The sequence below is a fragment of the Aricia agestis genome, chromosome 1 (assembly GCF_905147365.1).
Source record: "Aricia agestis chromosome 1, ilAriAges1.1, whole genome shotgun sequence".
Taxonomy (NCBI): Eukaryota; Metazoa; Arthropoda; class Insecta; order Lepidoptera; family Lycaenidae; genus Aricia; species Aricia agestis.
In genome coordinates, this window is record NC_056406.1 from 12,850,073 (window position 1) to 12,865,553 (window position 15,481).

At 36.8% G+C, this 15,481-nt stretch overlaps 2 protein-coding genes across 2 annotated transcripts; one reads left to right on the top strand and one right to left on the bottom strand.

Moving 5' to 3' along the window:
* Positions 1-18: 18 nt before the first annotated feature.
* On the bottom strand, positions 19-8,967 carry LOC121731806 (endochitinase A-like). The gene is made up of 5 exons (XM_042121447.1): positions 8,846-8,967; positions 6,983-7,823; positions 6,255-6,292; positions 5,776-6,023; positions 19-577 (listed from the first exon to the last, which is right to left on the bottom strand). The coding sequence occupies exons 1-5, from the start codon at positions 8,855-8,857 to the stop codon at positions 19-21; spliced, it is 1,698 nt and encodes a 565-aa protein (XP_041977381.1). The 5' UTR covers positions 8,858-8,967.
* On the top strand, positions 2,633-3,309 carry LOC121734136 (larval cuticle protein A2B-like). Its single transcript, XM_042124565.1, has 2 exons — positions 2,633-2,647; positions 2,756-3,309. Exons 1-2 carry the CDS (start codon positions 2,636-2,638, stop codon positions 3,305-3,307), a joined length of 564 nt encoding a protein of 187 aa, XP_041980499.1. The 5' UTR covers positions 2,633-2,635; the 3' UTR covers positions 3,308-3,309.
* Positions 8,968-15,481: the final 6,514 nt, after the last annotated feature.

Genomic DNA, 15,481 nt, shown 5'->3' on the forward strand with positions numbered 1-15,481 from the left:
GTGTGCGTTCTGTTACATTTACTTGCGGTAAAGAGGGTCGACGAGGTAAGAGGAAGCCCAGGGGGCATTGTAGGCTGACGAGGCCAGTCCAGAGCTGTAAGCCGACCAGGTTGGAAGACCAGCGTTGTAGGTGGACCAAGCTGGGAGACCAGCGTTGTAGGTGGACCAGGCTGGGAGACCAGCGTTGTAGGCGGACCAGGCTGGGAGACCAGAGCTGTAGACTGTGGGGAGAGTGCGGGCAGCTACGACAGCGGGGGCCGATTCGACGACAGCGGGGGCGGCGGCGACGACGGTGTGGGCGGCGACGGCGAGGGGGTCCTTGCGCACAACAGCGTTGAAGCCGTTGACGTCGTCGGCGGTGTAGTCCACGGTGCGCTTGGTACCGTCAGGGTCGACGAGGGAGTACTGTCCCACCACGGCACCTCCGACGCGAGACTCGGACTGGCTCTTGTAGTCGCCGGTGTTGGGGTCCGCGACGTCGTACGAGAAGCTCGACGCGTCGGTGTTTACTGTCAGCGGCAACACTGAGCAGTGGGCTACGGCGACCAGCGCGGCGAGGACTACAAACTGAAAAAAGATTTTGAGAATTTTAAAACTTTCTTATTGAAATATAAGGATTTCACACAAATCGTTAAAATTCGTTCGGTTGTCTCCTAGTATTTTTTTCTAGTTTTCAGGCTTCCCTTCGATCTTCTTAGTGAAGCCAGCCCATCATTATATTGTAAGAATGGATCGTTATCTAGTAAAAAATGAAAATTTATCTTGAGTAAGACCTCATAACAAATCTATATTGCTTGTTAATATTTCTTTTTGACCGTAGACCAAAATTAAAAAAAAAAACTTAAAAATATTTCACACGTATCTGTAACTTCCATTTTAGAAATGTAATAATATCTATGAATATATTTTGTTGTATTTTAAGAAATACTGTATACATATTACACACCTTAGCTGCCATTGTGACTTTGGTGATAACACTCACAAGAATGATAACTAATTCCAAAATTGACTGCTTTTATAGGAGAACAAAACACATAGATCAATTACATTAGCTCGCTTGCCGAGTCACATTTTGCTATTTTTGTAATGTCACTTCACTAATTAAGTAACAATTTCGTTCGATACAAGCTATTAGATATCTAAGGATAAATCACCTAATAAAACATTGTCCTCTAAATCTATATTTGGATCATATTAATTGGCCTATCGCGATATTGCAAAAAGACAGAATTTGTTGAAATTCTCTCATTACCTTTTTGGTGGTAATCTCATGCCCACTTAAATGGGCGTTAAAACTAAAAAATATTGTTACTTGTGATGATGATATTAAGAAAGAAAAGAAACTTTATTTTTAATTCAAAATATCACCTTTGTCTACGACGGTCCAAAAATGAAAAATCATTAGTACGAAGATATAATATTATGGTAATGATAATAATTCGTACAAGAGGTTATAGAAATCGAACCAAATCGAGTTGCGGGAATAAAAAATATACAAAAATATAAAGTTTAAACATTTTTTCCCTGCAATACATTTTTTCCCGCGGGCAAAAGCTCGTGTAGTTATATAGTTTATACTAATGTATAAACCCGAGGCTTCGCTCGCGTTAAGAAGGCTATAGATTCATCCCCTATTTTAACCCTTGGAGTTGGAATTGATCAAAATCCTTTCTTAGCGGATGCCTACGTCATAACATCTACCTGCATGCCAAATTTCAGCCCAATCCGTCCTGTGGTTTGGGCTGTGCGTTGATAGATCACTATGTCAATCAGTCAGTCACCTTTGAGTTTTATATATATAGATAGAAGATAGATATAGATGAGTTATGGGTCCCGAGCCTAACTTCTTATTATAAAGGTGGGAATAATGGACATAAAGAGATAGAATATAATAAATTAGAGTCGTTTCGGATGCTGAGTTTAATTACTGACACTTTGTATGACGCTGATTACGAGTTTCCTTAATTTGATGGACTATTCAAAGTCAAAGTCAAAGTAAAAAAAATTATTCAGAATAAGCTTTTTCAAACACTTTCCGAATTTTATTACGACGGACCACATAATACCTGTCTGAATTTACCGAATGCATTTGGTTAATTAAATTAACTGTTGCATTCATTTTTTAATTTACATAACATTTACAAAAGCAGGTAAAACTGAAAACCGAAATACATTTAGTCTAGGTCAAATAAATTTTAAGATGACAATTTGATGTGATTTAAATAATCTTAACGAACTTATATAAAGTTTTCTGATTTAATGACACACGTATGATATAACAATAATAATTACATTTAGTAATAGGCAGCTACATCTTAAAAAATATAATTGACGACAAAATGATAGGTAAGTACCTATAATGAAACTAAAACATTATTTTATTTAAGTGTATATTTTCCCGAATTAGATATTTTGCTAATCGTTGCTGTCCTTCGGCGGTTAATGAATAGTAGTACCAAATATGTGTATGATTAATACGACACGAATTACGGTAACACATAAAAATTGTGGATAGTTAAAGATCACGAGTAACCGGTACTAATTAATTTATCTTTGTATTTGGTACACGTATAAAAGCTCCAGTTGTTATAGTTTGAAATCATTCTTTGAGTGAGTTTCTCAATAGACATCTACAATGGCAGCTAAGGTGTGTGATTTTTTGTAACAGTTTTTCGTTCATTTTTCATTTAAGACAGATCACAGAACTTATTGTTAAATGTGGAGTGCGAATATTTAAAATGCTATCTCTTTTTAGTTGTTCGTTCTCGCCGCGCTGGTCGCCGTCGCCCACTGCTCAGTGTTGCCGCTGGCAGTAGACACCGACGCGTCGAGCTTCTCGTACGACGTCGCGGACCCCAACACCGGCGACTACAAGAGCCAGTCCGAGTCTCGCGTCGGAGGCGCCGTGGTGGGACAGTACTCCCTCGTCGACCCCGACGGCACCAAGCGCACCGTGGATTACACCGCCGACGACGTCAACGGCTTCAACGCTGTTGTGCGCAAGGACCCCCTCGCCGTCGCCGCCCACACCGTCGTCGCCGCCGCCCCCGCTGTCGTCGAATCGGCCCCCGCTGTCGTAGCTGCCCGCACTCTCCCCACAGTCTACAGCGCTGGTCTCCCAGCCTGGTCCGCCTACAACGCTGGTCTCCCAGCCTGGTCCACCTACAACGCTGGTCTCCCAGCCTGGTCCGCCTACAACGCTGGTCTCCCAACCTGGTCAGCTTACAGAGCAGGACTCCCGGCCTTGTCAGCCTACAATGCCCCCTGGGCTTCCTCTTACCTCGTCGACCCTCTTTACCGCAAGTAATTTTAAACAAAAGCCATTGTAAATAGACTTGATGAAACTTTGTAAATATGTTACGTGTAATATGGATGAAGTAAAAAAAAAATAACTTATATTTTGTTTTCATTATAAACTGCATTATTAGGACTCAAAAAAAATATTTTTATTAATTTTTCATCTAAGTATCCATAAAATATTATCCTATTTAGGAAGTATGTTCCAACCATCCTAGGTGTAAAACATTTAACTGAATCGTTACAATATATTTTGATAAAATAGTTATAATCATCACGCCTATTATTTGTGGGGTTTAAAAAATGAAAATAAACAATAAATTAAATTAATGATAATTAATAATAAGAAATGTTCTGTTTGATAATAAGAAATGCATTTCTATTGGATTTTTGTTTTTATGGTGTCTTTGCAGTCAATATTTTTTATGAATAAAATATATAACAATATACTTCTTTAGCCGTTATTGCTATTTGAAGTAAGTAATTAAGTTTTAATAGCAGTATTATTTAAGGCCCAGTAGTCCCGAAAATAAGCAGGTCGATGTCTGTCAGTACGAATATCGACGTTAAGGTCATTAAAATAACATTAATATCAGCGCGCCTTGTACAGTGGCTGTTACGCGCTCGCCGCGTGCCTTGATAATAGAAAATAGGAGTAAAAACCTTTTGGTTTAAGTATTATACAAATCAAATATTATATCAAATCGTTTACGTTAGGTTACAACACATATACTACATTTTTTGTTTTTTCTAGAAAGTGTGTAATTTAGCCATAAAATGATTTAATTATGAAAAACAGAGTTATAACAGTCATCTTTCAGATTTTTTTCTATCGAGCAGAATTTTTCAACGTTTACTAAAAACGTGTTTTAAAAAAACCGATTTTACGTAGTTGCAACAACCACAGCGCCTTAAATACCATTCGAATTCGGCTGTTGTTAATATTTAATATTCGTGGGATAAGGTTTTGTTTTCTTGCTGCAAAATATTGAGGTACTTACCTATATACTATATAGCCAAGTAGTTACTTACAACTGTTAGTTTTGCGATTTAAACTAATATAATATCTTGTAAGCACATATTTATTAATTATTATTTGTCTAATACACTATTAAATCTCAAAAAGGAACCATAATAATTGACCAAGTGCGTGTCGGACTTACGCACGGAGGGTTCCGTACCATATTACAAAAAAAAATGTATTTTAAGGATATAGGAAAATAATAAAACAAAATTAAATATTTAAGGGGGCTTAAATATTTGATTTTAATTTTGTTATCAATTATTAACGTACTAAAACCATTTAGTATTTTGTGAATATTTCAAGTGCCTACGTGTAGCCATTATTGATATAGAGCAAAAAATGCCACGAAAGTCAAGTTTGTTGTATATTTAAATGGGACACACAGACATACATCAAGATAGATACCGCATGTCGCTCCATTTGTATGAAAACGAGCGTGTCACTTTTTTTCCTACCTACTGTGATGTACCGATGATAAGATTCGTGTCCATTATCTTGGCCTACGTTTCTATTTTAATTTCTACATCTCAATACGGCACTTTTAGGCATTTAGGCATTTTTAAATTCCGATTGACGTTAGGCACGGAACCCTTAAAATTAACTGCAATAAAATATATCCGAAAGTATCTTTTATCATTTTAATAATAATAATAATTAACTAAGGGATATTGTTAGTAGTGTAAGTTAGTAGGTAAGTTACAGTGTTCGTAAGCTACTTCACGCCAAATTATAATTGACAACAAAGTTTAGCCAATATGAGGCCGTTCTTTATCCCTAAGGAGTTATAATCTGGATCATATTCAAAATGCAAAACTACTTGGTAAGAAAATTACTAGATCATTGCTTAAATAGGGAGTAGCTGTGAATTTTGTCAAGCAATTATAGGATAATATTATGACACTTACAAAAACTATTTTCATAAACTGCTATAAAAATATTTTATTAGGTTAAATTAAAAAAGAAGAGGTTTTTTTTATAAATATTATATTTATATTTTTATGAACACATTCTGTTTTAATAATATCATAACATTAGTATACAATCTAACACAAACTTATTTTTTGTAGAAACTAAGAGTGTTAACAGCATTTTCTCCATTATGGTAGTAAGGAGATAAGTAATCGCCATAGTAGTCAGACGAGTACAATGAAGGGTCATATACTACTGGAGAATAGTAGGCGTTAGTGGCCACCACAGCGGGGGATCTGTAGGTTTTGGCAATAGAAGGCAGAGCATAGCTGTTAGCGTAGAGAGATGGTGAGTACGTTTTCGCGAAAAGTCCTGGATAGGCGTACGAACTGGCAACAACAGGGGATTCATAAGTTCTGGCTTCGAGAATAGGAGTGGCGACCGTTTTGGAGGCGGCGACTGGAACTGACGCGTAAGACGGTGCGACGTAACGAGCAGCGATTACAGGGGAAGCCTCGACAAAAGGTGCAACAGCAGCCACTGGCTCTTTGCGTACAACAGCATTAAAGCCGTTGATGTCATCAGCTGTGTAGTCCACGATTCTGTATGTGCCGTCGGCGTCGAGGAGAGAGTATTGGCCTCTGACTGCATCCCCGTTGCGCACTTCCGTCTGACTTTTGTAATCTCCAGTATTGGGGTCAGCTACGTCGTAGGAGAAGCTGGAAGCGTCCTGGCTAGCTACCACCAGGGAGCTGTAGGCTGTGGCGACCAGCGCAGAGAGGATCACGACAAACTGTTGAAGAAAAAAATATTTTAATTTCTATACTTACTTATTGGAAGCGATTTTTATTACACAAAAACCATAAAAATTAATAAGACAGTATTACAGTATGTAAATCCTTTTTATAGATATTATGTATTTTAAGACACATAGGTATTATTTACTTCTGAGATTTTTCTAATGTTAATTTTGTTTTTAAATTTTTTATAAAAATAAAATATCGGTTAAAAATTAAAAAATTACCTTGACTGCCATTGTCGTTAGTTGAATCTTGTAGAATGCTATAATTGAAACTATTTCGAGTATTTATATAAAAAGGTATATCCGTTGACGTGTATGGATGTCTACTTGTTGAACTTTATAGTCATGTAACTACTGGGCAAATCCGGCCACATAAACAACACATTAGGTACTTATAGCCTACCACGTGCGATATTCTTAAAAATCGTGACCTTCAAGAAGATTTTTTGGTAACCTCAGTTTCCAATTCTTCGATCTTAATTACTTCCAAATATCGCTTCTTATCGTTCTATTTTATATAAAACGGGAGACATATTTCATGTTTTTTTACAATAGTAAAGCTCTATTTTCTTAGAAATTTAAGCTTCCATAATATTATTATGTTATATTGATACTCTTTACAGTAAACAACATACAAAAATTGCAAACAGCAACGAACAAATTACAAAAGATACAATTGTAAATTTTATAAACATCCATAATGCTAATAAAAAATTAAAAACATTTTTCAATATTATAATTTGTTAAAGATCTATGATATATTTAGATTTATCTCCTCTTATTTAAAATTACTTAAATAAAAACAAGTTAAAAAAAACAACTTAAAAAAAATTATAAAGTTACTTAAATAAAAACAAACAAATCACAGTTATTATAACTTTATTTATATAGTAAAGTAAAGCTCATAATCACGTATTATTTACATGCGTATATCAAGTTCGTTCATAATTACCAGTTTTTAAGAGCAGCGGAATAAGACAAGACGGGGGAGGAGGCGGCGTAATAGGGACTAGCGGCAACAAAACCGTGACCGGCTGTGGAATAAACAGCTGGGCCAGCAACAGTGCGAGCGACGACAGCGGGGCCCGCTGCCACAACGGGAGCAGAGGCAGCGTACACACCAGAGAGTCCGAGAGTACGGGCAGCTACGATGGGCGCAGCCGCAGAGTACAGGGAAGGTCCAACGACGGTACGGGCGACGACAGAAGGAGATGATACAAAATTATTCGAGGAGCTGTAGCTGACTGCGGGTGCGCCTACAGTGCGAGCGACCACGGGGGCAGACACTATGGGAGCTGATGCCGCGTAAGTGATAGGGGCAGCGATAGTACGTGCGATGGTAGGGGCTACCACGTGGGCCGAGAAGATGGGTGCGGGGGCAGCTACGGTACGAGCGGCGACAACAGCTGGGGCCGCTGCGACTACGGGAGCGGAGAGCACGCGAGCGGGGGCCGCAACACGGGTGGCGACGACGCCATGGGCAGGGGCTACTACAGCGGGGGCAGCGGCCACGACTGGGGCCGCGGCAACCAAGGGATCTTTACGGACTACTGCATTGAACCCGTTGATATCGTCAGCCGCGTAGTCGACGGTGCGCTTGGTGCCATCGGAGTCTATCAGTGAGTACTGTCCCTGTACAACGCCTCCAGCGCGGGTCTCCACTTGGCTCTTGTAGTCCCCGGTGTAGGGATCGGCAACGTCGTAAGCGAAGCTACTGTAGTCGGTGTCGACTTTGGCAAGAGGCACCACTGAGGAGTGGGCCGCAGCTACCAAAGCGAGTACTACGAGAATCTGAAATGAAATAAAAAAATGTAATGAAATGTTTTTACTTCTTTGTAATAAAAATGGTATTATTTAGATCAATAATACCATGTTATCTCAACTGCCTCCGGTTCTACAAGCCCGCAACACAAATAGGTTTTTTTTTAATCTATTTAATTTAGGGCCGTCTATGGGCCCTGCGCCCATATCCTTTTTTTGCTATATTTGTATTGTTTTTCGCACCAACACAAATAGGTTACAAAGTAGATATAGTAGGTCAAAATAATATTGATTTTGTGTGTTAGAAATATTTGTGATATGGACGTGAGTTAAATAACCGAAAATTAATATAGAACTGGGAACGTTCAGAAATTTTGTCACGTACCAGACAGTGTAATAGTCGGACAGTGGGCGTCGCACATAAATATTAAGTGCCTTATTTAAAAGTAGAGCAATATCAGGCTCAATATTAAGTAGAAATTGTAAGTATAGTATATCGGTCACCATTCAATATCTATTTAGTAGCAAATTTACTTATTTAACTTCCAATTATTGAACTTGAATATGCATATCAAGCTTAAATTAAAATGTTGTTCCTTTCATTGATAGCTTTCGCAGATGGCGTTCGAATCTACGGTATTTACTATTTAGTCGGGTTATGTCTATTCTATGTTGTCTGTCGGCTAGGTTTGTCATATGCCAAAAACATAAATTTTATTTACCACCATTTGCTTGAGAAGTGAGAACTAATTTCTCTGATGGTGCTATAACAAAAGACTTGCGAAACTTGTTGTACAACATATTTTATTGATTTTATTTAATACAAGTCACGGTTACAAACTACAGATTTAAACACCCTATAACTGAAGTTAAAATTTTATTACAATTAGTTATGTTATTACACAACATGCCATGAAGTTGCCCAAACAGAGCACTGACTTCAATTCCCGTCATATAAAACGTTAAGTCCAGACGCGCCTGGATTTTTAACATTGAGGTCAAAAATAAACCTGTTTGGTTCTGGATACAAAGATAAAAAAAACTGTATGTACCTTAGCCGCCATTGCTGAGGTGGATCGAGGAATGAGTGCAGAGGTTTCCGACCTAGTGCTTTTATATGGATCGCACTTACGAAGGCGTGGCGCATGGACTCTGGTTGATCTTTACACAAGTGTAACGCACTCGTTACAATGTATCCGGAAACGCAAGGACGGGGAAGTGACGATAGTTTAATCATTTGTTACGCATACTTAAGTTATGGTGACCGCAAACAAAAAAATCGTTATGGTTATCGCCGCCTAAATCTTAAGAGGAGTCCACACCGCCGTTTTTCCATACAAACGTTGTCCCCTGTTTCCTCCCTGGATAATGCCGGTAGAGTTATGATTTTTTTCCTGAAAATCTATGGCCACTATTAGCATGTCAATTTTTTCATAATTTTATTATTAAAAAATATAAGAACGTCCAAAAACCCAAAAAAATGGCCAGATTTTCCTCTGTGTTCAAACACCCAGAAAACAAAACTGGCTAGAATATACAAAAAAAATAAATAAAACACAGGAACACAGCTCAAGCCTTGTTTTAATTCTTAATGAAAAAAGTACTTAAATCGGTCAAGTTTTGGAAAAGGAATCTTCTGTTCTTTTATTAGAACTTTTGTCGTGTTGTCTCTATCGCACTCTGCGGTGGGAGACTTGAGATTGGTGAGAGAGCAATCAATTTTTATATACCTATTTTCAATTTCTTTCGCTCTTGGTGTATCCTCTTAAACTATAACGGATCGGTACTTACATATTATGTAATGACATTTTCCTCTAAATAGCAATAATATCAGTCTCCTAACTAAGGCTATGATAGTTGCTATTACGACATGATAGTATTTTTCATACCCAGGAAACTTGTAATCATTATTCTCTAGCTGGCACTGTGACTATGCTGAGGTACGCTAACTAAATAATACAGTCACTTAAAATTCGTGTAAGTATGTATGAAAAGAAAATAGGAACATACTCGTAAAACAACAATAGACCTTGCATGATAACAATCAGGAGCCGAATAAGAACAGGTGAAATAAAACGCGAAATTTGGAGCAGGGTGTGCTTTATTGTAAAGATAACTCTGCAGAATTACTCTGAACCATATTTGGAATTGTTTTGTGCAATTATTTTGCTCTGATACCATTGTTTTCTTAAACAAACTTTTATGTCTAACTTAACGCTAAATCTTAGGGTGCGTCCGTCGTGTTGTAAAAAAATGTGCTAAGTTTTGATTGAGGTCAATGACTTGAGCCAGTTAACATCAAAAGAGAATGATCATGATTCATGAGAAATTAATAAAAAGAAATAAGAATACATGATTGAATCGTCAATATGATATTTCATATTACTAAACTGTAAACAGATTTATTTCGTAAGTTTATTATAATAAGTATAGCCTATAAGATTACAATATACTTTTTTTTTTTATAATACCCGAGTTCCGACACGGTACTAGAGTTTAAGATTCTGATGCAACAACGCAAGGATCTAACGTCAAAAACTGTATGAAATTATTGTGATAATATCATAAACAGAAATGGTCGGTATTTATGAAAATAAGCGCGAGGTCGTCCAGATGTATTTATCAGTTAGCTTCACGTACATTGTAATTAATTCTAGAATTTATTCCAACTTAATCCTGTATAGTTCAAACTGCTGTATGCGTCCGTGGCCTAGTGTTGATTCGAATCGATGTTTAAAATTCGTTTTTGAGTGACCAAACTGTAAAAAGACATTAGTTTCAGCCACATAAGACACATTTCACGGATCTGGGTTAGAATGAGTCGCAAGGAGAGTACCTACCTATATTACAATTTATTGTTTAAATACGAGAAATGATAGAGATGACAAAATATTTAAACCAATGGTGTTAACCCAAATCTGAGCAAGTGAAAGAAGAAAAGAAAGAAAGAAAATTTTTATTTTTAGTACACACAAGACACAATTATAATATAAGCAGTACAGGAGCAGACAAACTAGTATAATTATTTAACAAATTGTGCCTAGATGTGTCCAAAAAAGGCTTCAGTTCGGCTTAGGCCATGTACCTATGTTGGACACATGACACCGGTTTTCAACTGAACCGCTCAGTGAGGATGTTGCTCCAGTGCCTTAAATAGACGTCAGCCAATTTTCGGAACATCATAATATGCATCCCACGTAATATACCAATTAATTAAAAAATACAAAATAGCCGACGCAGAGCAGACAGATTATATTGGAAGTATTTTGGAATCATACTTTGAATCCCATGGATTGTTTATGAATTTTTGTATACATGTATGAAACGGAAATAGCCTGTCAGTATGTCAAGCGCAAATATTCCTTAGGTACATCTTAGAAGGTATAATCTAAGCCTTACATCTTTCAAGATATTATTATCGACGAAAATAGCTCAAATATTTACAAGGAAAAACATCAACGCAAATTGTAGTCTTTTAATATTAATACGTTTTGTTCTCTCCGGGCGCAGAGATATGAGACATGAGACAAAATCCCAATAAAATGGCGATTTATCTGCGACTCGAACGTTAAAAAATAAATCGGCATCAGGCAATTTGTTTTCCTCTTTTGCAATGTCCCTTGTAACCTTATTTCTTAGACCATATAGTTATAAGTAACTAAAACTTTAGATGGAAATAAACAGATGTATAAAACTGAATAAGTTTGTGAAAATAATATGTACTTTATATTATAAATGAGAAAGGATGTCTGTTTGCTTTTGTAAATGTCTGTATATTAGGATTTAGATACCAATAATCTACAACATCTTTGATTTTGGTACTGGTAAAGTTCGAGTGACAGATGACATACTAGGGATAATTGCGTAAAACATATAGTTTAAAATAAGTTTTAAGACAAAAGTACATGAAGTGGAGTAAAAACCTGATAGGTGCTACTACATTAGCATAATTGGCTTATTTGAAAAATCACCTGTTTTCATACAAAAGTGCATCCGCGTTTTACTAAACAACACGTTTTTTTTTTAAGTAATTGTATTTCACACTACATAACCCGGTGAACTTCGTACCACTTTTCTCTTAGAAACCTTCTCTGGACTCTTTCGAACATTTCAAGACTAAAATTAGCCAAATCGGTTCAGCCGTATTTTAAGCGCGACTAACAAAATTTAAAATTATTTTTTACTAGATGACGCCTGCAACTCCGTTGCGCCAAAACTCCTGTATCGCGCGGGAACCGTACATTTTTCCGGGACAAAAAGTATCCTATGTCCTTTCCCGGGACACACAGTATCTCCATGCCAAATTTCAGAAAATCGGTTCAGCGGTTTGAGCGTAAAGAGGTAACAGACAGACAGACAAACACAATTTAGAATTTATAATATTAGTATGTATTAATAAAGATGTTTGTCATAAATCATAATATTAATTCCACCCTATATTTGTCTCGAAATTACTTGAACCCACTAATGTACGCTCAGCGTTACTTGTAGGGTCGTTTACTTAGGATAGCTTTTCGATCGGTCAGTGTCTGCCTATACAACAAAAACCCATTAAAGTCAATCAGAGAATCCTTTTGCTGTGAAGAGCTTTTGCTAGTATGTGGAGAACACAATAAAAAGATAGCGTACAATGTTAAAAGACCTACAGAATTTCTTCCTACGCCCGACTCTAACACGTTGCATTGCTACGAGGGCTGCTATTTATGTATCCGGAACTGGCCACTTACAAGAACAATATTTAAAAAGTAATTACAACATTTGAAAATAGAACTCTTTGGTTGAAGAATACATTTTGTTTCATGTGACTGTCAATTATTTTTCCATTGTGGCGTCATTTTGAAAATTGCGTGTCTTCATTTGCCATGGATTTAACGCGTGAACATTTTCGTGCAATGATTTACTACGATTTTCGGTCAACAACAGTGCTTTATTCAACTCACCGCAACTTTTGGAGATGAAGCACCATCAAAAACCACTGTTTATCACTGGTGAGTTTAATCGTGGGCGGTCTATGCTCACGGATGAAAATAAAGAAGGTCGCCCAAAAACAGCTGTTGTCCCACAAAATATAGATGCTGTGCGGGAACTAATAATGCGTGATCGTCATGTTACATATCGCGAGATAGAGGCGTCCTTAGGCATAAGTATGACGAGCATACATAAGATATTACACGAACATTTGGCTGTAAAAAAAATATGTTCGCGTTGGATTCCGCACAACTTGACAATCGATCAAAAACGGGCTCGTGTCGATTGGTGCAAAAAAATGATAAAAAAATACAACCGTGGTACGTCAAAAGCCGTTTATAATATCTACACAGGTGATGAATCTTGGATCTATGCATATGACCCCGAAACTAAACAACAGTCAACGGTGTGGGTGTTCCAAGATGAGCCGAAACCAACAAAAGTTACTCGTGCAAAAAGTACTTTGAAGCAAATGGTCGCCTGTTTTTTTGGAATTAATGGACATGTGGCTACAGTGCCATTAGAAAATCGTAAAACGGTTAATTCTGAATGGTATACGACCATTTGTTTACCAGAAGTCTTTGAAGAAATAAGAAAGGACAACCGACAACGCAGAATCATATTACATCACGACAATGCTAGCTGTCACACCTCAGCTCAGTTTTTGGAGGGTCAAAAGATCGAATTGACTGGTCATCCGCCGTACAGCCCTGATTTGACACCTAACGATTTCTTTTTATTTCCATACGCGAAGAACAAATTACGTGGTCAACGTTTTTCAAGCCGCGAAGAGGCTGTTGATGCGTTCAAAATGCACGTTTTGGAGATACCTCAATCAGAATGGAAAAAGTGCTATGAAAATTGGTTCCAGCGTATGCAAAAGTGTGTCGATCATCGCGGCGAATATTTTGAAAAGCAATAAAACCATATTAAATGATATATGTTTGTTTCTTTTTTAAATTCCGGATACATAAATAGCAGCCCTCGTATTTATGAATCTAGGATAGTCATTTAAATTTATACGCAATGGTCAAACTTGGAGCGTTGAAACTATCATTGCTTTATATTGTGAGTAAACACTAAGTTCTACGAAAAGAGGGCTTTGGAAACCGAAAAGACATTCTCTTGAGCGATCGGTTATTTTCTTTTAACTTTTTGTAAGCTATATTTTCATAGATAAGTAATAGATATTTTGCATTTATTTTAATAGAATTACAAAATAGATTAATAATTGTATTTCCAATCGATAACGTGGGAGAGCCATGCTTCGGCACGAATGGGCCGGCTCGACCGGAGAAATACCACGTTCTCACAGGAAACCAGCGTGAAACAGCGCTTGCGCTGTGTTTCGCCGAGTGAGTGAGTTTACCGGAGGCCCAATTCCCTTCCCTATCCTCCCCTTTTCCCTTCCCTTCCCATCCCTACCCTCCCCTATTATCCTATTCCCTCTTAAAAGGCCGGCAACGCACCTGCAGCTCTTCTGATGCTGCGAGTGTCCATGGGCGACGGAAGTTGCTTTCCATCAGGTGACCCGTTTGCTCGTTTGCCCCCTTATTTCATAAAAAAAAAAAACATCGTATACGACTGGATCGAACAAGGATCGAATCTTTCTGAATTTTGTATTAAAATAGTAGAAAGGATACGTACTTATATTATGAGGCTTAAAAATTTTACTCAAGCAGAGTAATATAACTTTTGGGGGTGACAGCAGCGTATCACAATACGTTATTTTCCTAGAAATAACTAAGCTATGTGTTATAAAATGCCGTAACCTTTTAAAACTATACATACAGCTTATTATAATTGTATTGTGTAAATTACAACCTTACGCCTTACTTCTTTGTCTACATTACAAGTTACATTTAGTCACAAACATACACACATTGTGCGTCATGTTATAACCGCCTACCAGTACAACATTGGTACTCCAAGGTAAGTAAAAGAAATTATTAGCTATATGCTACATTGGCAGATAAATGATTGCTACTTAGAATCTGAGTCATATAGTTGAGCAAACCTTTTATGCAAGCTTGATATTATTATTAACCCTTTTCGCCCACTTCTAAACGTGGTGTGAAGCGTCCATCGATAATATTATTTATTTATTTAAACAAAACGATCTTTTTGTGGACGGATATCAGCCCATAGAAAATATTTTTTTCTGAGATAAGTATCCATTTTGAACAATTACTACGAGTAACTATAGTATTTTTTTTAAATGTGGTAAGGTTCAAATCTGAAGAGAACGCCTATTTCTTTGTAAAAAAGTGTGTCAAATTATGATTTATCATAATCAAGAATATGTTATTATTTCGTAATTTCTGTAATTAATTCCTAGGTTGAATATAAATCATAAATATTTATTTCATGACATTAAAAATATGTTATTGTCCTTGTACTTAATAATGTTACTTTTTGTTTCTATTTTAGGTAAAAGTCGGTGAAGAAATCACAATAAAAAGAAACAAACTAATAAAGAAAAAAAGTAAATCTTAATCGGTTGATAATAGCACAAACGCACAAAAAACCCATTGTAATGTATTCAAATGTATGTTTTTACTTTTTATTAATACTAAACTGCAATTATATTTGAGAATTGAGATGCGTTGCATTGTGCATTAGAATTTTTGTTAAGTTTATTAAGTTCAACGAAATTATCGCCAACAAACCGTTTTTAATGTATTAGTAAATATTGTAAGCATTTTTAAGAATGAAGATAT

Bases quoted from the DNA above. Each gene is read 5' to 3' on its own strand.
- LOC121731806 (XM_042121447.1), bottom strand. The intron at 6,293-6,982 runs AATTATGAACGA...TTTCAATTATAG, and splicing joins CGCTGCTCTTAAAAACTGGT to CATTCTACAAGATTCAACTA. The intron at 578-5,775 runs GCCAGTGGCTGC...AATTCTCAAAAT, and splicing joins AATGCTGTTGTACGCAAAGA to CTTTTTTCAGTTTGTAGTCC.